At 40.3% G+C, this 22,103-nt stretch overlaps 1 protein-coding gene across 6 annotated transcripts in view; it reads left to right on the top strand.

Annotated features, from left to right (window-relative positions):
- Positions 1 to 22,103, top strand: part of DOCK2 (dedicator of cytokinesis 2) — a 245,877-nt gene that overhangs the window by 221,710 nt on the left and 2,064 nt on the right. For all 6 annotated transcript variants that reach the window (XM_083430680.1, XM_083430685.1, XM_083430683.1 and 3 more), the window contains 10 exons: positions 109 to 190; positions 6,358 to 6,442; positions 7,154 to 7,240; positions 7,928 to 8,104; positions 8,239 to 8,322; positions 11,583 to 11,720; positions 14,787 to 14,914; positions 16,863 to 17,037; positions 19,233 to 19,353; positions 20,440 to 20,585. In XM_083430680.1, the coding sequence (XP_083286806.1) occupies positions 109 to 190; positions 6,358 to 6,442; positions 7,154 to 7,240; positions 7,928 to 8,104; positions 8,239 to 8,322; positions 11,583 to 11,720; positions 14,787 to 14,914; positions 16,863 to 17,037; positions 19,233 to 19,353; positions 20,440 to 20,585 (1,223 nt within the window). The remainder of the gene's footprint in view (positions 1 to 108; positions 191 to 6,357; positions 6,443 to 7,153; positions 7,241 to 7,927; positions 8,105 to 8,238; positions 8,323 to 11,582; positions 11,721 to 14,786; positions 14,915 to 16,862; positions 17,038 to 19,232; positions 19,354 to 20,439; positions 20,586 to 22,103) is intronic.

Raw genomic sequence — 22,103 nt, 5'->3', positions numbered from 1 at the left:
TCAACTCCCCAATACTCCGTGTTTTTTGTTTCCAAGCTACTCATATCCGCTTACAAAGCTTAGCAGAATATGGTGTAATGTTTTTGTCCTTAACCAGTGTGATCTTAGATGTACAATGCTTCACAGTTCAACCAGTTTTGGAAGAACACCCTCAGTTCAAAAATAAGCCAGTTCCCGATCAGATTATCACGTGAGTTTATGTATTTGTTGAAACTGATTGTATAAAAATGCTTGAGAGTGGCATAGTCAGTGGGTTATCTTCTGTCTGGCTTCCCTACCAGCTAGAAATCTAAAAGGCAAGCCAAACTTCAGATGGAATGTAGCCTTTCATAACATGAGGAGCTTTAATCTTTATACCATTCAGGATCCCAGTATTTGTTGGAACTCCTCTTCCAATGTGAACCTACTCAGACAGCAAGAGAATCATCTAGGGCACTTCTCTGGGTGCCCTTGGCAAGAGAGGTTCAGAGGGTGCTGGCAAGGGAGAGGACTGTACAGAAAAAAGAGTGCAAAGGACACCTACTAAGCAGAACTAGAAGGTGGTGAGCAGCAAAAGGAGGCTGGTAGGACCTGTTATCAGCACACAACTGTGTTGGTGACTTGTGGGTGTCATTTGGTAGTCCATCACACCTCAACCAGGATGATGAATCAGCAGAGTATGCAGAGCCCTAGCAGAGTCTTCAGAGATTTCCTGCTCCCAAAGGAACAGCCTGTTCCAGATTCCTCTCCCATACAGTTCACAGTAACAAAGTATTTACTGTCTCCAGACACATGACAAATCGAAACACTACTATCTACTATATACAGTTCTTTTGATCTTTGAAGTAAACATACTTATGTACAGATCCACAACCACCACACTAGGTAACGCTGCTGTGTAAAACCCTCAGCCTCTTCCCCTGACTCATAACAGATTCAGAGTCAGACCCAGGTCAGGATATAGAAGTCTGAGGCACTCTCTTTTCCATTTCAGCAGAGAGTATCAACAGGACCTACAAAATGCATTTTGTTCTAATTTTTTATAGCCCTTGCATGAAGGATTAAAAGGATTAAAATGCAAAATACCGTGGACTCAGAACAGGATGTGTGTAAGCAAGTGCTCTCTGCTTACAATATGGACTACTGGACCGGGTTTTTCCCCCTTGGGTCAAATGTTTGAACCCTACCCTGTCACAGCCATGGAGCCCAACAACATATAAAGAACCAGTTTTTTTTTGCTTCACATACAGACTTAAATACCAGTCAATAAATAACATGTTTAGTTCATAAAATGTTAACTCCAAAGAGATCCTCCTTATATAAGTAACTTTTAAAATTGGCAGCATACGGCACTTCCCAGTTGTATCTGTTAGCTAATTTAAAGACTCTTCTACCATGAGACACACAAATTGCTACCCTAATAAGGGACACCTTGAAATGATGCACTGCATAAGTCTTTGTATCTGTCCTTCCATCTGTCATGTTGCCACTGCTATGTTTATTTCCCCACCCCCACCCTAGTCATTAAGCGGGAAACCTGACACTGAACCACCAATCTAGCTAATGCTGCCAAAAGCAGCTGATTGAAGAGAATGATAATTCAAATGTAATGCAATAGCCATAATCTATTAGATGGAACCTTTTGAGCTTTTGTTTCTTCTGATCATTTGTGCTGTAATGGGAGGATGGCAGGTATATCACGGTGCTAACTTGGGAGGGAAATTAGCTAACAATAAAGCCAACATCAGTGAATGTGCTCAAGAGTGGCCAGATGCAAAGGCAAAATGTACCTGCTAAAATGTCCTCTTCTACACAATTATTAAAGATGTAGCATCCCTGCCCACTTTCCCATCTCTGCCCACCCTAATGCATTCTCCTAGCACCCTGGGATAATTTATTGGCTGCTTTGGGGGAGCTGCAACTCCTAATCTTTCAAGCCACACTTCTCCCTACTAATACTTCTTTCTCCTTTTTTTACTTGACATGTCATATTGAATGTTTAGCCTTATTCAGATGTTCTTTGTCCCTACTGGTCAATGTGGGAGTGAGTAGCAGGGATGCACCAAGCCTTTGCATGCCAGTTTCTTTGTTCAAAGAACAGTCTGTAGAAATAGGTCCTTTGTCTGTACAGCTTCCTCATGACCCAGAACCTCAGTGGTTCGGGATTCTTTACCATGTATAGCTGTATATGTGAAGTTTCCACGTACAAAGGCTAGGTGACTGGCAGATAGGTGGGGCAAGCCGGAATCTGACCTGCTGTCTGGAAAAGGTTCCTCATCACAGGGCTAGCGGGTGTGGCTATTCAACATATATTCAACAAGAGCACCTGAATAGGGCTTTGACCCCCCTCATTACTATATTTTGTAGCTGAGGTTATGGTCAAATCTTTCTGTTGTTTCCTCATCAGTGTCTAAGATTCATTTCTCTACCTAAAGACTTCATCCATTGTGATCTCCTTCCTATTGTTTTCTGGGTAGAAATAATTACAGTAGTACCTTGGTTCCTGAACTCAATCCATTCTGGAAGTCCATTAGACTTCCAAAACATTTGCAAGGTGCGGCTTCCGATTGGCCCCGGAGACAATGCTGACAGCCGAAACGGACGTTCGGCTTCCCAAAAACATTTGCAAACAGGGACACTTACTTCCGGGTTTATGACATTCAGGAGCCAATTTGTTCGGAAGCCAAGCTGTTTGGGAAGAACAAGCCTTCCCTCTTGCTGCTAATGTGGTCCAGTAAATAGCTTTGGTCCAGTAAATTGGTAACCACACAAAAGTAATTAGAGGAGTGTGTGTGTTTTACAGTGTCATCTTTACCAGACCAGGTTATAAGCAGTTCATTCCATTACCAACGAAATCTTCTTTTTAAAGGCCTGCGAGTTCTTAAGTGGATATGTATCCATTATTCAAAATAATGAGTTGGCCCCTGCCAAAGGCGCAGGCCCAGAGGGGTGCAAAAATCACTCTACACTCTGGCTCAGAGTGGCTAGGAGCCCGCCCACCTGTCCACATTCCCTGGGCAGCTCCTCCGCTGCTCTGGGTGGCCTGGCAAGGCACCCAGGGGAGAAATCCCATTACTAGCATGGACCATCGCAGAGGAGGAAAGCAAGCTTTTTGAGTTTCTGGTCCAGGGTCTCTCCTGGCTTCAGAGGTGCCAATACAGCTCCTAGCCAAAGGTGCAAGGAATTGAGGGGGGGGCCAATATATCTCATTGCCAAGGGCACAAGGCACAAGGGGACACAGATAGAGCTCCATGCCAAGGGTACAAGGGAGCCTAAGTACGCCTCTGAGTTCTGGTCAAACTGTTGGGTACAGTTTGAATGGAGGGAGCAGAAGGTGCAGTTTGCTGTTTAAGATCATAGCAGTCACCCAAATGACCATGCGCCTCATGGGCAACATCTGTACAATGATGCCTTCTTTCCCTTCCATCATCTTCCTTCTCCATAGCTATGAAAATAGTTCTGATGGTGATCATAGCTCTCTGCTCCCATTTGAGTCACCTTCTAGACTTACACAGGTGCCTCTTTGTCTTTTTCTACTCTTTTGCACACTCTGGGATCAGAAACTTCTACTGTGTGTCCCTTTGACTTCCTATTTTCGGCCCAGTATACCTGAAGGAACGTCTTCACCCCCATCATTCTACACGGACACCAAGATCCAGCGGCGAGGGCCTTCTGTCGGTTCCTTCACTGCGAGAAGTGAGGTTACAGGGAACCAGGCAGAGGGCTTTCTCGGTAGTGGCGCCCGCCCTGTGGAACGCCCTCCCATCAGATGTCAAAGAGATAAACAACTACCTGACGTTTAGAAGACATCTTAAGTTTAGAGAAGTTTTTAAGGACTGGTGTTTTAATGTATATTTAATCTCTGTTGGAAGCCGCCCAGAGTGGCCGGAGAAACCCAGCCAGATGGTTGGGGTACAAATAATAAATGATGATGATGGTGATGATGTCTGGAACAGACATGGTCCATCTGGTTACCCGTTCTTCAAGCCCCTCTGATACTAGGTCTGCATGGATGTTGCTTTTGTGCACTTCTTGCTGCCAGTTAAATGTCTTTCACTCCTCTTGATGCACCATTACCTTTTCCTGTCTTAGCTCATAAACAATGACTGTATCACTGTGTCACTTCTAGCCAAAGACTCTGGCAATTCAGTATTATATATTCAGCATCTCATACAGTTTGGAGTTATACGTTCAGAACCTGCAACAAAATGTTGCACAGTAGAGTACTCTTGTTTAGGATGCCAGCCAGCCATGCCTTTGCCCCCGGTTTTCCATTTCTGCCCTCCCCCAAGACAGTCTGTATTCCATGCACACTGATCCTGCTTGGTCCTCCTTGAGCAGTTTTGAGCCTATCTCCTGCCTTAGATTTGTACTTTTGTGAGCCCTGGAGTTCCCCCAAGCCTTCCTCTTATACACTGTTAGTGCCATTCTGGGAAGCTGGCCTGTGAGTTTTCCACTGGAACTCAAGGACACCACATGACTTGTTGGTTGTTTTTACCATTGATCTTGGTGCGGCTTACTTCTGAGCAGACATATATAGGATTGCCTTATTTTCTAGAGATAGACTTTTATAATTAAACTAAGACAGCTGGATCTGAAACAGATACTGTATCACTATCCTGACTTCAGAAACGTGCTTAAGAAGGTGAGTTTTCCAGCCATCATGATTAAGAGAGTAAAACGCATTGGGAATAAAGGGATGATGATGATGATGATTAAATGATATATGCAATCCAACATCTTCTGGGCAGACAAGTTTGCCAGCTTACAGTCCAGAGCTCCTCACTCAATGAAAGAGCATGAGTTCTCAGATTCAAATTTTAGACTCTCTAGTTCAACCCGATCTTAGGTATTAGGAGAGAGCCCTGGAGATATATTTGCCATGAAGACAGTCAAAGTAGATAGTACTGGGCCAGAGGGCATCAATTATCTACTCAGTTTGGTTCATGTGTGCTCAACTGTGTCCGCCTTCCCTACTTTTGTCTTCTATGTGGCTGACTGACTGAATGGCAACAAATTAATAAGAAGCATACACTTCTTATTAATAGTTATCCATGTTTAATTCTGAAAACCTTTGTGGAAAATCAAAGTAAAAAAGATATCATAGCCTATATTTCTCCCCTGCTCTTTGTTTTGCTGATGACAGGGTTGAATGGAAACGTGGGTACACAACAAGGAGTCAAAGAATAGCTGTAAAATATCCAGTAGAAATAGAAAACAGCTGCATGTATTGTTCTTTAAGTCCAATGGTAGGAAACAGCAGCCATTGCATTAACTTGCATGTATTTTACAGTCACTATAGTATTCTAAAATCATAATAGGCACAATACACACACACACACAAATAGAGAGAAACATTTGGACAATATTAAAAATAGATAATATAATGATTTTTGGGGGAAATAGGAACATCCCTACGCTAATACATTTGCTGTCACTTAGAGGGAGGTTTTCAGAAACCAATTGTGAGTAGCATTATTACATATGAGATTTTTAGAACAGAAATGAACAGAAAATAAAAAGTTAATTTTGGTAAGACAATATTCTAAAGATACAAGAGCAATTTTGTTCATTTTCATGTAGCTATGACTGTTCCTTGTTGACCCTTAAAGCAGTTGGATTTAATTGTGATTATATAGGGCAGGGAGCATCATTAAATAACATGGATTCTGGTGCTCTGGCATCACTTTCAGTAAGATTTTTTTCCTTCAAGGCTTGCCTACCCTTTGCAAACCAGAATTGTTTTATGGCTTCATGCTTTTGAGTGTCTAGATTTCCGCACTGTAAGTGGAATTGTCACAAGAGGTGATCTTGTTATGTCTGCAAAGTGGTTGAAATATCACATGTATCAACAAGGAAAATATCATCTGCTTCACCAGGTCATTTACAGCTCACCATAAAACATAGTGCTTTATGTCTGTCCATAAAAAAAGGTGGCGGAGAGAGGATTGATAGATTGGCAACAGGAAACAGCAGCATCTGCAGAGTGAGATTTCAGCAAATTGCCATTCAGAATCACTGGATAGACTTGTTTTTTGACCTTAGAAAATGTTGGCATTTTTTTGGTTTCCGTATAATACTTTTAACAAGTGTCATCATTTCACTTTCCCCTTTGTGCCAAATTACTCTTAGTTAATGCAAGTCCCCTTCCCACCCCATTTTTCTTTCTTCTCTCCTCCCTGCACCCGAAAACTGCCAGCCTTTGAGTCCTCACTCCAATGTTACCTTTGCAATATGGACCAGAGCTGCCTGCAGTGCGTTAACTGTGCTGTAACTAAATTTTTTTTAAAAAATCATTTAATTATTTTAATTGCACATTCAATGGAATGTAAAGCAAACATGCAGTTAAAGAGTTTTGTAATACTTCTTTTCTTTCAGCTTTTACAAGTGTAACCATGTGCAAAGATTCCACTACTCAAGACCAGTCAGAAAAGGGTCTGTTGACCCTGAAAATGAATTTGCTGTAAGTATTTCTTTTTTCCAGTTATGTTTTCAGAATGACCAAGATTGCATGCATTAGTTGTGCAGAGGCGATGTGTGGCGAAGGCCCCGGCTGAACTGCAGGCTGTGTTACCAGCAGAAAAATTGGAATCAGCGTACAAATGGGACAAGAGTAGGGTGCCTCAATAGCACCATTAGAGCCAAGTGAATCTGGTCTACTAAAACGATTGGTTCCTTGGGCCTCACCTGCTATTTGGGGAGATAAATTTAATCACAATTGGGCCTGAGAAGGAAACAAACAGGCATTTCCTCCTGACTACATAGAATGCTGCTGCCAAAGAGAACATATTTCCACTATTCCTGGTGGGTATACTGGTAATATCCAGGGCAGATAAAAGTAATAAATGATTTGTTGGTCATGACATACAAGGAATCTTTTGCTCCAGATAATCTTGGTTCAGAATCCAGTATGTTATTTACTCCATTACTCTGTTTCTTTTTCGGTGCTTGACTCTCCCTTTATGTTTACAGCTTGCAAAACAGTGGCCTAGTTTAAAATTGGATTTAGAAAGACGCCTCCTTTATGTTTGCATTTTTATTGCTGTTACAATGCTGATGTGGGGCAAGGAGGGGAGCAGCTTCCTGCTATTATTTACATTTTTGTTCCAGTACCCTTAATGTCTTAACATTATGGTTTCACTACTCCCTATTCCCTCTGTGTGTCTTTTAACAGTCTATGTGGATTGAGAGAACATCCTTTGTTACTGCTTACAAGCTCCCTGGAATCCTGCGTTGGTTTGAAGTTATTGCTATGTCACAGGTGTGTATCTGAATTCTGATTAGGGTTAATACAGTTTAACTCGCAAAAATACACATTAAATACACTCAGCACTATTTCAATGGAAAGCCGAAGGGGAGACACCAAATGGTGTTGTCCCTTTGGGGGTGGAACAAGGACATGGCCAGTCCCCTTGTGCTAAAAATATGGTATTAATGGGGATGGGATTTTAAATTGGGTGGGTGTTGTTTATTGGGGGGGGGGGAGTTGTTTTAAATTGTTCTTAAGTGTTATGTTATATGTTAATTTTTATTTTGTATTTTTGCTTTATATAGCTGATTAATATTCTAAAGCCTTTTAAATGTGGTTATGGGAGGGGGGGTTATTGCTTTGTTGTTTTTGTTTTAACTATTTCCTTGTGTTTTTACCTTGTATTTTTATCCTGTGAACCACTCTGAGATCTTGTGATGAAGGGCATTATATAAATCTAAACAACAACAACAACACACTATGTTACCAGGAAATTCATTCTTAGTACTTAACAAGGGTTGGGTTCCCTCCCTCCTTCTTGATATTGGCCATTCTGATGTATTTTAAAACATGTTTCAGAGTTGACCCTGCATTTTGAATACAGAATTCACTCAAGATTTATTGAAGCACATCTATTTAATAGATAGGTAGTACAATTTCAGATTACACAAATGATATTCTTGATTTATTTCCCCAAAGACTACCATTAGCCCCCTGGAAAATGCTATTGAAACAATGTCTATGACCAATGAGAAGATTCTGGCCATGGTTAATCAATACCAAAGTGATGAGAACCTTCCAATTAACCCTCTGTCCATGCTTCTGAATGGAATTGTTGATCCAGCCGTCATGGGAGGGTTTGCTAAATATGAGAAGGTAAGGTTTTGAATAGTTGCTTTTAAAATTAAAATAATGCTTTGATTTATTATATCAACAACAAAACCTTGTAGATATCATTGCTTGTTCTAATGTGAGGAAGAAAGACGGAATGATCTGTTTTCTGCTTGCAGGCTTTCTTCACTGATGAGTACACCAGGGACCACCCTGAGGATCAAGAGAAACTAAACAGACTTAAAGATTTGATTGCTTGGCAGGTAATACAATGCTGGGCACAATTCTCTGAAGCTTTTTCTTCTTTCCTCCCTGCCTCTTCATTTATTGATCTTGTTTCTAGTGGAGCAGCATAATGTGATTTTACTTGTATAATATGCACATGTTTTCTCTTAATATATATTTGTAACAAAGTAGGGAATAAAAGTGACTGGCTCTGCAGTATGTAACTAATATTACTGAGAAGGAGCTTTTCATAAAGGCTTTTAATAATAATACAAAATTCTTTAAAAGTGTTAGTTGGGATGAAAGAGCAGCCTCATCATGAAGTTGAGTTGACATATTCTGGACTTTCTTGGCCCAAAATATGCTAACCCCTGATCTAATGTCATAGGATTGTAGAAAAACCAGTGGACCCAATTCAAAGGATCTTACTCTTGTTTACATTTCATTGAAATCAATGGAAATTACATTTGTCATTGCTAACTTGTTCCATTGATTTCTATAGAACTTAAAGTTTCTTTCCCTTTGGTCTGAAGTATATGTTATTGCTGTGAAATATCTCACAAAACAAGGAGAAATGAAAATAGTCAAAAGTGACCACTTTCATCTGAAGACTGATTGGCTTTTACTGGCTAATTTCAAAGCATTTTAGGAGTTAAACATCTAGATTCAGGATCCATGAAGTTCCATTAACTTGCTCCTACCTTATAACATACAGGAAAGGAAACTATCCTATTGTTTTAAAATATGTGTGTACAGATCAAGTGCTAGGCAGTAATCTTAGGCAGGTAAAGGTGTGGGTAGGAGATCAAAGTGCACCAAGCTTGAGATCTTTCAGAAGTTTTTGCTACAACCACATACAAATAATGGAACAAATAAAATGCTCTTTCCATTTAATATCAATATGCCAGTTTAGCCAAGCGGTCGGGCGCAGTTCAACTTCCAAAATACCTCCAGTTGTGTGGTTGTGCTTCCATGGCCTGTGCATGTAGCTGCCTAGTATGATGGCCTGCCTTGGCAGCAATTCTGTAAACCTTTGCTGCAGCCAGTCTTGTTAAGGTACTGATGGAAAATTCTACTGCCTGTTCAAAGTATCATACACTTTTGTGAAAACTCAGTGGAGTGTTAATGTCCTACAAGAAGATAGGAAATATACGGTAAATCCCATACTGACCCTGCAAGGGTAGGAAAATAGACTGTAGCTGAGGAACCAGCAACAGTAAATAGTTGTACTATTTCCATAGCAAGTATTCAGTGGGAACCATTGAAAATTACAGTGGTACCTTGGTTTACGAAATTAATCTGTTCCAGAAGTCCATTCTTAAACCAAAGCATTCTTAAACCAAGGGGTGCTTTCTCATAGCAGCGGGGGACTCAATTTACAAATGGAACACACTGAACAGGAAGTGAAACATGTTCTGCTTCCAAGGCAAAGTTCACAAACCAAAACACCTACTTCCAGGTTTGCAGCGTTCTTAATCCAAGTTGTTCATAAACTAAGCTGTTCTTAAACCAAGGTACCACTGTATTCTGATTTCCAACAGAAATATGTCCTGGGCTGATTGACGACAGTCTGTTTTTTACATTTGTATTTTTCCTTTTGTAGAAGCAAAGTGCCATTTTGTGTCCTACACACAAAATGGACTATTTTTTATTTTGAGGAGTTGCTTAAAATTTTTTTATGGGATGTGGAATGGTGCACTGACCCTTGTCAAAAACAATTGAGTGGATTGCAGAGAAGAGCAGGTAAAAAGCTAAAATCATCCCAAACCTCCTATGAGTCAGTTAGCAGGATTTTAAAAATGACCTCTGAAGTGATCCTTCACTTTTCAATAGCATAGCTCTGATTCAGCAAGGTGGCATAGTAGATTCTAATATGGCTGATGTTACACTTTTGCCTATATTCTTGAAATAAAAGATAAAGGGAAGAGGCCAGCTGCTAATGGCAAACACAGAAAAGAAGGTTTTGTGTCATAAAAAAGATTAACTAATTCAGAAACTTCCAGTGCACATGGGACTCTGAGGAAAGCCATATATGCATGATTTTGCATGTGTGGGTTCCACACTGATTTCATGGGGTTATAGAGGAAGAGGACTATGCAAGCAGTTGTTATGTGCATATATCAAAGGGCCCTCCATGCATAAAGTTAAATATCTGATATTTCTCCTTTATCTCAAAATGCTTTGTTATTTTGAAAAAGAGAAATATTGAATTTAAAACTTACCTTGCAGGACTTTAGAGAGGGATGCTAGGCAATGTTATAGGAAGAGCATAGCTTCTGCTCAGACTTTGGGGAGAAATAGCCCTCATTGGTTCCCTTGTTATTAGCAGCTACAGCATGAGGGCATGGGAAAACTGAGAGCAATCAGATATCCTGGAAATATCACTTTCATTTTTATGTTCTTGTCAATTATTTAATGTTGCAACAAAACTACATGAGGGATGCAGAGTGATGGCAAAGTTTCCTTTTCATGAGCTAAATGTTTATTGCTGCCAGCCTGTTCCCGGGTAAGCACCAATAATTGTCAGTTTCTTCCTTCCTTTGTGAATCAACAAGAAAAATGCTCTTTGCTGTGATAGTTACCCAGAGTGTTTATTCTGTGGGTGCTGTAAGTGTATACAAGAAAATTTTTAATCTCAGGCATAAGGAATGACGTCTTTCCTTCATTTAGATGTCTAAATATTGTTTGCATAGGGCTGGCTTCAACTAACCCAGTACACTAGAAGGCAGCAGCACAGGATAAAGTGAAATGGTGGTCTGCTGCAGCGTATTTTTCCAGTTACTAATCTGGACTGATTAAGCGTGCCCTGGCACATTATGTTCAGAGCCTAAACGCTTTTGAGTCCTTGCTCTCATTATGTGTATCAAAACTACATGAAATGTAATAAAGCCCCCCTCTATCTAAACCTCTACTTGTCTGTGATCTTCCTTAGGAAACACACAGAATCACAGAACTGCAGAGTTTGAAAGGACCCCAAGGGTCATCTAGTCCAACCTCCTGCAATACAAAAATCTCAACACACGGTTTCCCGTCCAATCTGAAACCATACTGGATCCTACTTAGCTTTGTAAATGTGCTCACCGTTGTATTGCTGCACCACCTACCTCTTATTATTTAGAATTGTCTTCAGTTTACAATAAGATGCCAAACTCCTGTTAAATGTTTCCAAGGAGGTAAAGAAAAGTCAGTCGGCAAATATATTATAATTCTTGGCTATATTGTGGCAGGATTTTTTTTTATACATTCTGCAGATCAGGGAGATAACGTGGCTAAACTTCTTCCTGCTGTTCCTTCCCAGATTCCATTTCTTGGAGCTGGAATTAAGATCCATGAGAGGAGGGTTTCAGATAGCCTTCGTCCTTTCCATGAGCGTATGGAGGAGTGTTTCAGGCACTTAAAGGTCAAAGTGGAGAAACAATATGGTGTCAGAGAACTGGTAAGATCCCCTGCTTTTACTTCTCTATTTTTACTTTTATTTTAGCTGCTTGAAGGGGGATGGGGAAGGAATCAGTGACCATCGGACTGTAAGGTGCAGCCTGTGATCTGAAGACACTACAGCTTTCATCCGGCAGCCAGATCCACTTCTGGGGCACTAGGCTTCCCCTAGCGGAAAGCCAAGATCCTTCTGTTTATGTGAAAGCTATTCCATTTGGTTAGGGAGCTGAATTAAAAACCTTATGAAAGTTTGCCGGCCAAGACCTAGAGTCCCTGCTTCCTTTCCTCTCCTCTGTCTGTAATTTTTAATAGCTTAGAGCTTTGATCCAGACTGAATATCCAGGGGTCCTGGTTCTTGGAAGATTCCAGCTGTTTGCTGAATCTGCTTCTGAAGCAAGCTCTATAATAAAAGATAAATGCATTAGCTGAGGCTAAAATGGTTGTATAAAAAGGCTGTGCAATAGAATTAGCCGCTATGTGTTTCTGACAGCTCTTGGAGCACAGCCAACTAAATAGCCGAATAATTAGATGAAATGTTTGATAGCATTAGGAATGAGAGGGTTGTTGTATATGGAAGAGAATATCTGCTCTTGCCTGGAACACACTGCCCTTGCAGGTTGTAATGATCAGATTTGGTTTTACTGAAGAAAAGCTTTCTAGGTGGTGAATTTTTAAGCTTATTCCTTGGGGGAAATTACATGGCCTAAGTCCCAAATAATGCAAATTATGGCTATTTGTCTACTTTGTGTGCATGAATGGAAGTTTATTAACTTCCCTTATATTAACTTAATAAACTAGCTTCAGAATCCATAGTTGCCTTTAAACAAACTTTGGACCGGACCCCTGTTTGAAAGCCAGAATAAGATGGAATTCAGTAATAGCAAAATTACAATCTGCTAAAGTCTTCCTCCCAACCATAAATGAGGAGGAGTGGGGGGGGGGTGCACAAACCTGACACATTGCTCAGGCTTTTTCAGTATTGTCCACATGGCAGCACTGAAGCATATTTTTTTGCATTATGAATGACTAGAGCCAGTGTCAGCTTGGGTGAACAGTCCTTGTCACTTTCAGGTCAGCTAAAATGCATCCAGGTTCTCCCAGCTACATTTGCACTTCGCCTAAGCTCTTCTCACTGGGAGCTTGGTATAAATAGATCCCGATTACTGATTTGGGTCTCATTGCAAGATCAGTTAATTTAACCTGGGCTTTAGCAAACCATGGGGAAGTTCCCAGAGTCTGACATGCACAACCTGACATAAAGTACATGGATAAGATAGTAGCCTGGCTCTAGTGCTTTAAACATAAAGCAAACTACTCGTGTGGTTTCTTCACTCCCTTTAGATTTGAACATCTCCCAGCCTACTCTGGGTTCCAACTTGAGATGAAATTCCGCATGCATATCAATGCAAAAATGAAAAGTAATTTCCTTCAAGTATATGTTGCAAAATGAAGTATTTCATCACTTCTGAATACGTTCCACATAAATTAATATGCTTGGGGGATGCCAATATTTAATATATATTCCAATACATATAAAAGCCAATGAATTCAAAGAGCAGACCCCTTCTGGTTTTATCATCTCTTTGGCTGGCTGGTGTGTTCTCTTTACCTGTGAAATGCAGCTGTGTGATTGTGTCTTCTCTCTGAACCTGGGGTTCACCAGATGAGAAGCAATTCCCACTGCATATAAAATGTAAAATGTATTTGAAAATAAACTTGGGAGCTCTAAATGGCTTTCCTGAGTTTCTTGCCGGAGGTGGCTCTCTGAGTGAAATGAGACAGCGTCAGAATGGAGCCTGAAGTATGAGATTACATACCAATTTCCATAGAGGCTTCATAATATCTCTGAAATCTGTTTTTTTAAAAAAAAGGCCCTGACTTTCAAGTATTAAACTCAGGGAGGTGGCAGGTTTTTACACCATGTACATATTGAGAATAGCTTCTCTGCCTTAATGCTAGGTAACTGAAGAAATTTCTGCTTCTTCGATAAGGTGAGCTGAAAATCAAGGGGGTGATCTAAGTTCAAAATACAGCTCAGTTAGTCATGGATTGCACTAACCCCGGAGACTTGATCTTTCCTGGACACACTGAGCTGCTAGGCAGCCTTTCTCAGGCTGATCTGTGGGTAAATGAAGGAAGTCCTCAGCCAGCAGGAATTATTTTAAGTACAAAGGCAAAATCATGCAACGTCAGGAATGCTTGGAACTGCCCCCTCCCTTTAAGGCTGCTTATTGGGGTCTGGGAAGGTTGTAGAAGGGCCCCAGCAGCTTCCCAGGCCCCAGTGAGCATGACTGCATCTTCCTTGCCTGCCTCTGGGATGCTCCCAGAGCCCTTGCACTTCCTTCATGGAGGCCAGTAAGGAAGGCACAGTCATGCTTACTGGGCTTTGGGAAAGTGGAGCAAGGACTCTAGGATGCTGTCAGAGCCCTTGTGCTGCCTTCCAAAAGCCTGGTAAGCGAGGAAATCCCACTGGGTGTGCAGGTGGGAGGAAAAATAAATATATGGAGAGCAGGGAATGGTGGGTTTTTTCTGCTCTCCATTTATTAATTTATCTCCATCACCACCTGTATAAGGTTGTGATTGCTTAAGTGAAACAAGTGCAACTTTCAAGTGTACTGTAGCCACCTCCTAGAGACCCTTGCATGCTGTCTGGTTCATTTTTCAAAAATAGGGTGTAGTGCCAGTATACAGAGTTTCTCCTTGAAAAACTGAAGTCTAAACATTAACTCTCTAAACCAGTTACAGTAGAAACACCAAGGTTAGAAAAAAAGAACAAGATGCAGGGAAAGGGTGTATTAGGTTAGTATGCCATCACTGAACCTTGCTGAGCTCCAAGTCGAGCTACCTTTATGTCTTCAATACATGTTTTCCACTATTATCTTCCAACAACACACTGTTTATTTTCCACTTAATTTGCAAACTTTACAAATGGGATTAAATCAAAGGAAAACAAAATCGAGAGTTAAATGCCTTGCTGAGGTATTTGAGTTTTATCTGTTCTACCTCATGGTAAATACTGATCTCCCTTTCTACCAGGGAACATTAACTACCTTATTTTCCTATTCAGCCGGATTTTGATGATAGGCGAGTTGGTCGGCCAACATCTATGCTGCGATCATATCGTCAGATGTCTATTATTTCCCTGTCCTCTATGAATTCAGACTGTGGTACACCAAGCAAGACTACTGCAGAAAGGTGAGTTTTTTACTGACCGCTCCATACAGATATGGCAGGAGTTTTCTCCTTCTCCTTCTCTTCTTCCTTCCTTCTCCTTCATCTTCCTATTACAATGTCACATTATACAACAAAGTTATCAAAGCAACTTAATAATACTACAGAGAATTTTTAAAAATTACACTAGAGCATAATAGTAATCGTATACTAGCTCCCAACCATTCCCCAAGTACATCAGCATAATGATGATGATCTAAAACAACAAGCTAGCAAACAATCAACAATCAAGTAGCAGGAGACAAAATTAACAAACAAATGCTTAGGAGTAAAGAGGGAATGGAAGCAATTCTCTGAAAGGCACTGCGGTTCCAAATCTGCATATTATGTTTTTGTATTTTATGCTGGAAGACGCCCAGAGTGGCTTGGGGAACCCAGTCAAATGGGCAGGGTACAAATAACAAAATTATTATTATAGATCAAAACCGGTACTTTGAACTGGGCCCAGAAACACAGTGGAAACCAGTGCAGCCAGACCGGAGTTGCTTTTATATGTTCAGACTGCCTGGTCCCTGTTAAGATTCTGTCCACTGAATTCTGAACTAGCATGCGATGGCTTAGCCCAGACAGTAAGAATCCTGAGGAAATACAGCATGTGATGACTCAGCTGAGAAAGGTTTTTTAATCTTTTATATTTCCTAGGGAAACCCATTTCAATACTAAAAGCTACTTCTGAAATTTGCAATGGCAATCTGACTACATAGATCGCTGGTGAACCTTTGAAGACTTACTAATTCTCATTCCAGCATTACTTGCTACTTACAGTGATTTCAGGAGTCATTGCCACAAAAATATGCATTAGGCAAATGAAAATATGTGTGCTTTATTCACAGAGAAAACATGAGAGCTTGAAAACACACTGTTTTTAAAACATGAGTTTTGCCTTCCTGGATTATCTGTCTACGTATTTTAAGATAATGTGGTAACTTCTAATTGGGCACCATTGTCCTCCAAAGTAACATAGGAAGGTCCCCTAATTATGATGATGCCAAAGATGTTCTGTTAATTAATACATTCAGCAAATGAACTATCCTGGAGTTGCTACATCACCAATAGACAGTGAAGAAATAAAGCCTAGAATTATATAAAAAAAACACTAGTGATTTTATTGTTTTAACTGTATTTCAAATATTCTTTTAATTCTTATTGTTTTCTTGGATATGTTAACTAAGGATATTTTAATTTTGCATGCATTTTAACCATGGATTGGTTTTATAGTTGTAAACTGCTTAGAAGCCATTTGGGCATACAATCAGTATATAAATAAATTGCAAATCATAACAAAGAATTGCTGTACCATTGTTACCTATTTATATGCAGTTTGTTTTTCTTACTCCCAGAAGTATTTAGAGCAGACGTTTCAAGTGTTTTGTTTGTGGTCCCAAGCTGCCCTCTCTCACCCTAGCACAGGCATCCCCAGACTCGGCCCTCCACTACAATTCCCATCATCCCTGACCACTGGTCCTGTTAGCTAGGGATGATGGGAGTTGTAGTCCCAAAACAGCTGGAGGGCCAAGTTTGGGGAAGCCTGCCCTAGCATGAGATTCAAACTTATTTTAGCCATGCCCTGAACTCTTCGCCACAACTTCCAGTACCTTACCTCTGCGAGAATCTTCTGAGCTCACCTGCTGTTTATTGCTTTGCTGTCACTTCTTGTTCCATCCATTTCCTTTCAGCTGCATTTGTGCCACTACAAAAAAAAAAGACTACATAAAGGTACTTTCCCCAATAAACCTGCTCTGACCCTCATCTTCTATTCTCCTCCATCAGCTTCATGCATATACCCACCTGAGGAAATCCCGAGCTGTCTTGCACAATGGGCCTGCAATGCTGCATAGAATCATCTTTCAGTATAGGAGCAGTGTTATGGGCATAATAATTAAAAGTGCATTGCCTCAATTTCTATCCGCAGCTTTGAACTGGAAGTCCTGTCTCCCAAGGCTACCAAGTCAGTGTCAGATGAGAATGTACGCCTGACAGGCCCCCTGCCTGAAGTTAAGCTGAGAAAGTGCAGGAAGAGAGCAAAGAGAAGCAGTGTGGTCTTTGCAGATGAAAAAGCATCACCTGAACTTCTTGATATGAAAAGTGTACGTTGTTATAGATGAGTAGTCTCATTATAATTCTGAAGTACAAACTGTCAATTTCATATTAGACGTATGTTTTCTGGACAGTATGTGTCCCTTAAAGTATCAATGTCCATGAAAGAAAAAGATGTGGTTTTCTTGCAAGATGTGACACTCATCTTGGTAACTGGTGGAAGATACATTTGCTTAATGGAACATGTCAGGTGTTGCTGAACGCTAACTCCTAGCATCAGCCCTAGCAGGCAAGGATGTTGGGAGTTGTAATTCAGCAACATCTGGAGGGCCAAAGGTTCCCCACATCTGGTATAAGTGAACCTGTATAGTTACGGTACGCTTAACAGTCAAGGAGGCTGGGAATATATCCTGACCTAAGCTAGATTATTCTTTTTTTTACTGTTGGTGACAGTCAGATGGCTTGTTTGGTGGGAGGTTGTAGCAGTGATCCAGAAGAAAGGAGTTGGATGCACTTTTGTGGTCCTGATTGCTGCTGGATACTTTCAAGAGGGATAGGTGGTCATTATGAGTCTTCTTAAGGAAATTAAATATTGTTAGGGCATTGCAAACTGTGCTCTATAAACAGTGCCAAGCTGCAGACTACACCATTGGCACCTTTTTGTGCGATCTATCATTTGAGCACTTTGATCACACTAATCTATCATCAGCCTGACTTGCATTGCACAATTTTATAACATCACCCCTAAGAACCAAATGTTTTTGAGTATTAAAAAAGCAACGTCATTAAAGCAAAAATCAAAAACAGTTCAGTAAAGAAGACTCATCTAATTTAGTTTACTATCCAGAAGCAAAGCTAACTAAAAATCACTTTGAATCATAAATCCTTTGGAAGAATTGTTACAAAGGACATAAAGTTCTATCCCAATATAATCTGTTTAAGACCCTATTAAATGGTCATCAGCTTCATTTACTGTTCACCCCAGGAGTAAATTGACTGCCTTTTGTGACCACATAAAATGTAAACATGCATAACTTTCAAAATTCAATAATTCTAAATATGTTTCATATGCTTGCTGAGATCAGTATAAAATTCAGTTTTTAAAGACTGTCATGGCATAAATGACTAAAACTTAATTTGTGCCTGCCAAGCAGATGTTGAACAGATTTAGAGTGTTGGCCACACCTTCACCAAATAAAGAAAGATGCGGTAGAGAAGTGAATATGACATCAGTTATTTAACCTTCAGAAATTTAGCAAGTGTCCTTGAGCATGTATGTCTAATTACTATGACTGTGGGATTTTTCTAGCTTTCTGTTGGTGATATCCTATAGATCAAAGCTTCTGCCTCATTTCAGTTTTGTGACATTAGTTAGGCAGAAGCTCAGGGACAGCCGAAACAGCTGCTGGCTGTTCCCCCTGAGACCCCAACCATTCTCCTCTGTTGCCAAATGACCTCTTCCTCCTCCCATCCGCCCCAAACCAGCCTACTGCTCCAGGTGTGGTGGTCAATACTTCACCAGTGTTGTAGAAAGATCCAGTCTATTTGGCTTCTGTGCATGGAACTGTGTGTTGGGAGTGAAACAAACTACAGTCCCGGGTTAAGACCTAATGCTATATTAAGAGTTGTGGATTCCCTCCCCACTCCTTGCAACAGTGGAAAAGAGTGAAGTGGGTATGTTTTGTTCATATAGAGAAAGCATGTTTACTGTGACATGCAAATGAGGCCATTATAAGAAAATAAAAGTGTGTTTGGGTGATCTTTTCTCTGCATTCAGTATCTATAAGTAAAGAAATGGAAGTGGCTCCCCTTGCTTGACTAAGTAAGATTTCAAGGATGCTATAACCTCCTTTGTGCCCTTGGGCAAGTCTCATTAGCTTCAAGATAACTTGTACAAAACCTCCCAGTGGACTGTATTTTTAGAGCACAGTTCATATTCTACTGAATTACAGAGGAAAAAACTCCCATTGATTTTAATGGTCTTAGGCATCATACCTGAGTCAATAAAATGACTGCTTGGCTTTACTGATCTTTAGTTATTAAATGAAGCATTTTGCATTCTTCTGGCTTAGCCAGGGGCAGCTTCACTTGTGAGGAAGCAGTAGTCTCTTCAAATAATTGGGGGAAAAAATTATGTTTGCCAACACAAGTAAAACTCGGACAAATAATTTTACCCTATATGCAACTGTTAAAATCGGTTAATTCCCCCTCCTGAGTACTGAATGATTTGTGTGTTACTGCACAGCTGTCAAGAAAACATGCATTTATGAGTGACACGAATCTTTCTGAACATCTGGGTGTACCTCACAAAACATCTGTTCTCAAGCAAATGAGCTTTGCCAGCCGTTCCATGCCAACCATTCCAGGTAAGGCAATTAGGATAAGAGAATGAGAACTCTGTACTTTGGGGCTGCTAGTAATTAAAATAAAATAAGCTACTTCCGTTCACTGTTGTTTTAAAAAAGAACTTCAATCTTTTCAAATTCAAAATGTGTTGAATATTAAGTATTATTTTAATGTTTTAGTGCCTAAAGCAGACATTTTGATACATGCCAAGCATCAACTAATATTTTATTCAATGTTATCTAATCATTATAACGGTTACAATCAGTTAAGATTACTTTCACTCGAGTCCTTTAACTATCACTGTGTGTATAGAGTGCGCAGACGCAAACACAAGCAATGTGCTCAGATAGTCCTCACAGACATCAGAGCCATTTAGAAACTCACTTTTGTGCCAGCATCACAGTAATAAAGAGTAACAGCAAAATCAAAGGAACATAAATATTTCATTGCTGTTGCAGTTAAGAACTTGTGAAGTGGCGGGACAGGTATTTTGTGCAGCACAGAAAAGAAGGAAGAGTGTTTGGACATATATTTAGCAAGACAAAAACCCAGGACTGATAAATGCAATAACGGAGGCTGGTATCCCACTCCTCTACCTTGCTCTTTTCTCAATTAGCAGTTCTTACTCTTCACTTGATTAACTAAAGCTCTTGTGGACAATTCCCAGCAAACTCCCAGATGCACAGCATCCAAACAAGCATATTAGAGGAGGAGTGAAATTCTTAATCTTGCTGGAATCTTGGGAGCTACCTGACAGATGGGGAGAAGGCCAAAGCCTTCCATTGCACTGGATCTGGACTAGGGCGAATCCTACAAGAGTAGTCATTTATTCTGGAACAGGTGCTTCTGCAGAGATCTTTGGGTAGCAACATTTATCAGTCATCTTGATCCTTGTACATGCACTTGGAATGGAAGCCCTAAGAGGCATAAAGTCTTTTTGCTTTCATAGTTTGTGTCAAGCTGTTTAATTGTTGCCATTGTCCAACCATGGGAGGAAAGGGAGTTACATTTTCTGCATGCCGAATTTTATTATATTTTTTGAGAATTAATTAATTTGGGCTCTCTCTTGTTACTTCATTATGTACCAGTATTTGCTTGTTTTTAAGGGGTAACTATGTCTGTGTGCTGCCCATCACCTGAGGAACCAAATGCACCACAGAGGATGAGCCAGGCAAGCATCCCTCCTCCCATCTTGGAGCTGGACAGGAAAACTCTAAAAAAGAAGAAAGTGAACCAGCTCTTCAAAACAATAGTAAGTGAAAATTTTCAAGTTGGGGCTCAACTGAATAGTGGCGTCTGATCAGCTTCTAGCTGCTGGTGTGCTCCACCTTTTCCCTGAGTTTTCAAAGCAGATCTTGTAACTTGCATTGAAAATGTGAAGGACTGAAGACGCACAACCCGAAAAGACCTACTGAGGAAATCTATCTGCTCATTGCATTATTTTTAATATTTACCTATTCTGTATGCACAGCATGCTCCAGCACAGCAATTTTAATAATAGGTTAACACAAGAAGTCTCATTTGACCTTCACTTGTACTCCTGGCCTGATTTATTTGCCAACCCAGCAAAAATTTAATGCTTTGTTAAGATTTCAAAAAACAAAAACCAAAGCCATGTGAGGGGAACAACTCAACCACACAGTAGCAGCACTACAGAGCACATTTCTGTTTAGATCATAGTAGGCAGCTTGGTACACCCATTACACTGTGGTGCTTCCATACACATTTGTATAGAAGGTGTTAACAATGCTGCATTTCATGTACTCTAGGCAAAACTTTCTTCTTTCAATGAAATCACATCTTGCCTGCAAAGCAACATACAGTCCAGGCAAGTGTTGGCTTACAGCCGATGTCTATTTAAAGTTGATAAGTTTCAGGGTTTTTTCAAAAGCCTGACTGGAGATGTTATTATTTTCTAAACTCCGATAGCAAAACAAAATATGCAACCTAGAAATGCAGAGGGTGCTAGTATTTCTTGTGGTGCATGAAAGGATAGCAAATTCTGCCATTTTATATGTACTGTCTTGCTGAAATGCTGGAAGATTTCTGTCTGGTATTTCCCTTTCATAATTTGCTATAAAACACTATAATTGTGTTTTGTTTTAGCTGACTACGATCACTAACATTAAAGTGTTCAAAGGATGCCATATAGAATATTTCAGTACTTCTTGCTACAATACTGTAAGGTAAATCAGTATTGTCAGCCCAGTAGTAGATAATAGGGATGAAACAAGAGCCCAGGGAGGGGAACTCGTGACCCTCCAGCTCCCACCAGCCTCAGCCAGCATGACTGATGGTGAGGGATGAAGGGAGTTATAGTCCAAAGGCACCTGGAGAGCTATAGGTTCCCCAACGCAGCAGCAGCACCCACTGGTTTTATTATCTTGTTTGTGGTCCCAGCATCAGCTCACACCTAGTATCTGCCACTATGGTTTTCTTTAACTCCTGTTTTTTTAAAAATACTTTACGAAAAAAAGCTCTTACAGGGAATCTAGCTTTTATGTTGACCTCACATGTGTAGAGTTCAGGAGTATCTTACTTGCATTTTGATCATGTACATGTTTAAAACTCAAGCAAAGTGTAATTTGCTTTTGAGCAAATAGGAATAGTTCCAACTAAGTGTGCACAGTATTGCAGCCTTGAAGTAGTAAATCAAATCACATCAAAAGTGAACAGCTTGCGGGACAAGAGGGAACATATTTTTAAAAGCCACTTCTTTCACTAATAAGAGCCAAGCAAAAGCTAGGCTTTAATTCATCAGTCAGCCAAC

Source organism: Podarcis tiliguerta, assembly GCF_965153285.1.
Source record: "Podarcis tiliguerta genome assembly, chromosome: 2".
Lineage (NCBI taxonomy): Eukaryota > Metazoa > Chordata > Lepidosauria > Squamata > Lacertidae > Podarcis > Podarcis tiliguerta.
Note: the sequence above shows the minus strand (reverse complement) of the source record. Positions and strands in the feature narration are given on the sequence as shown.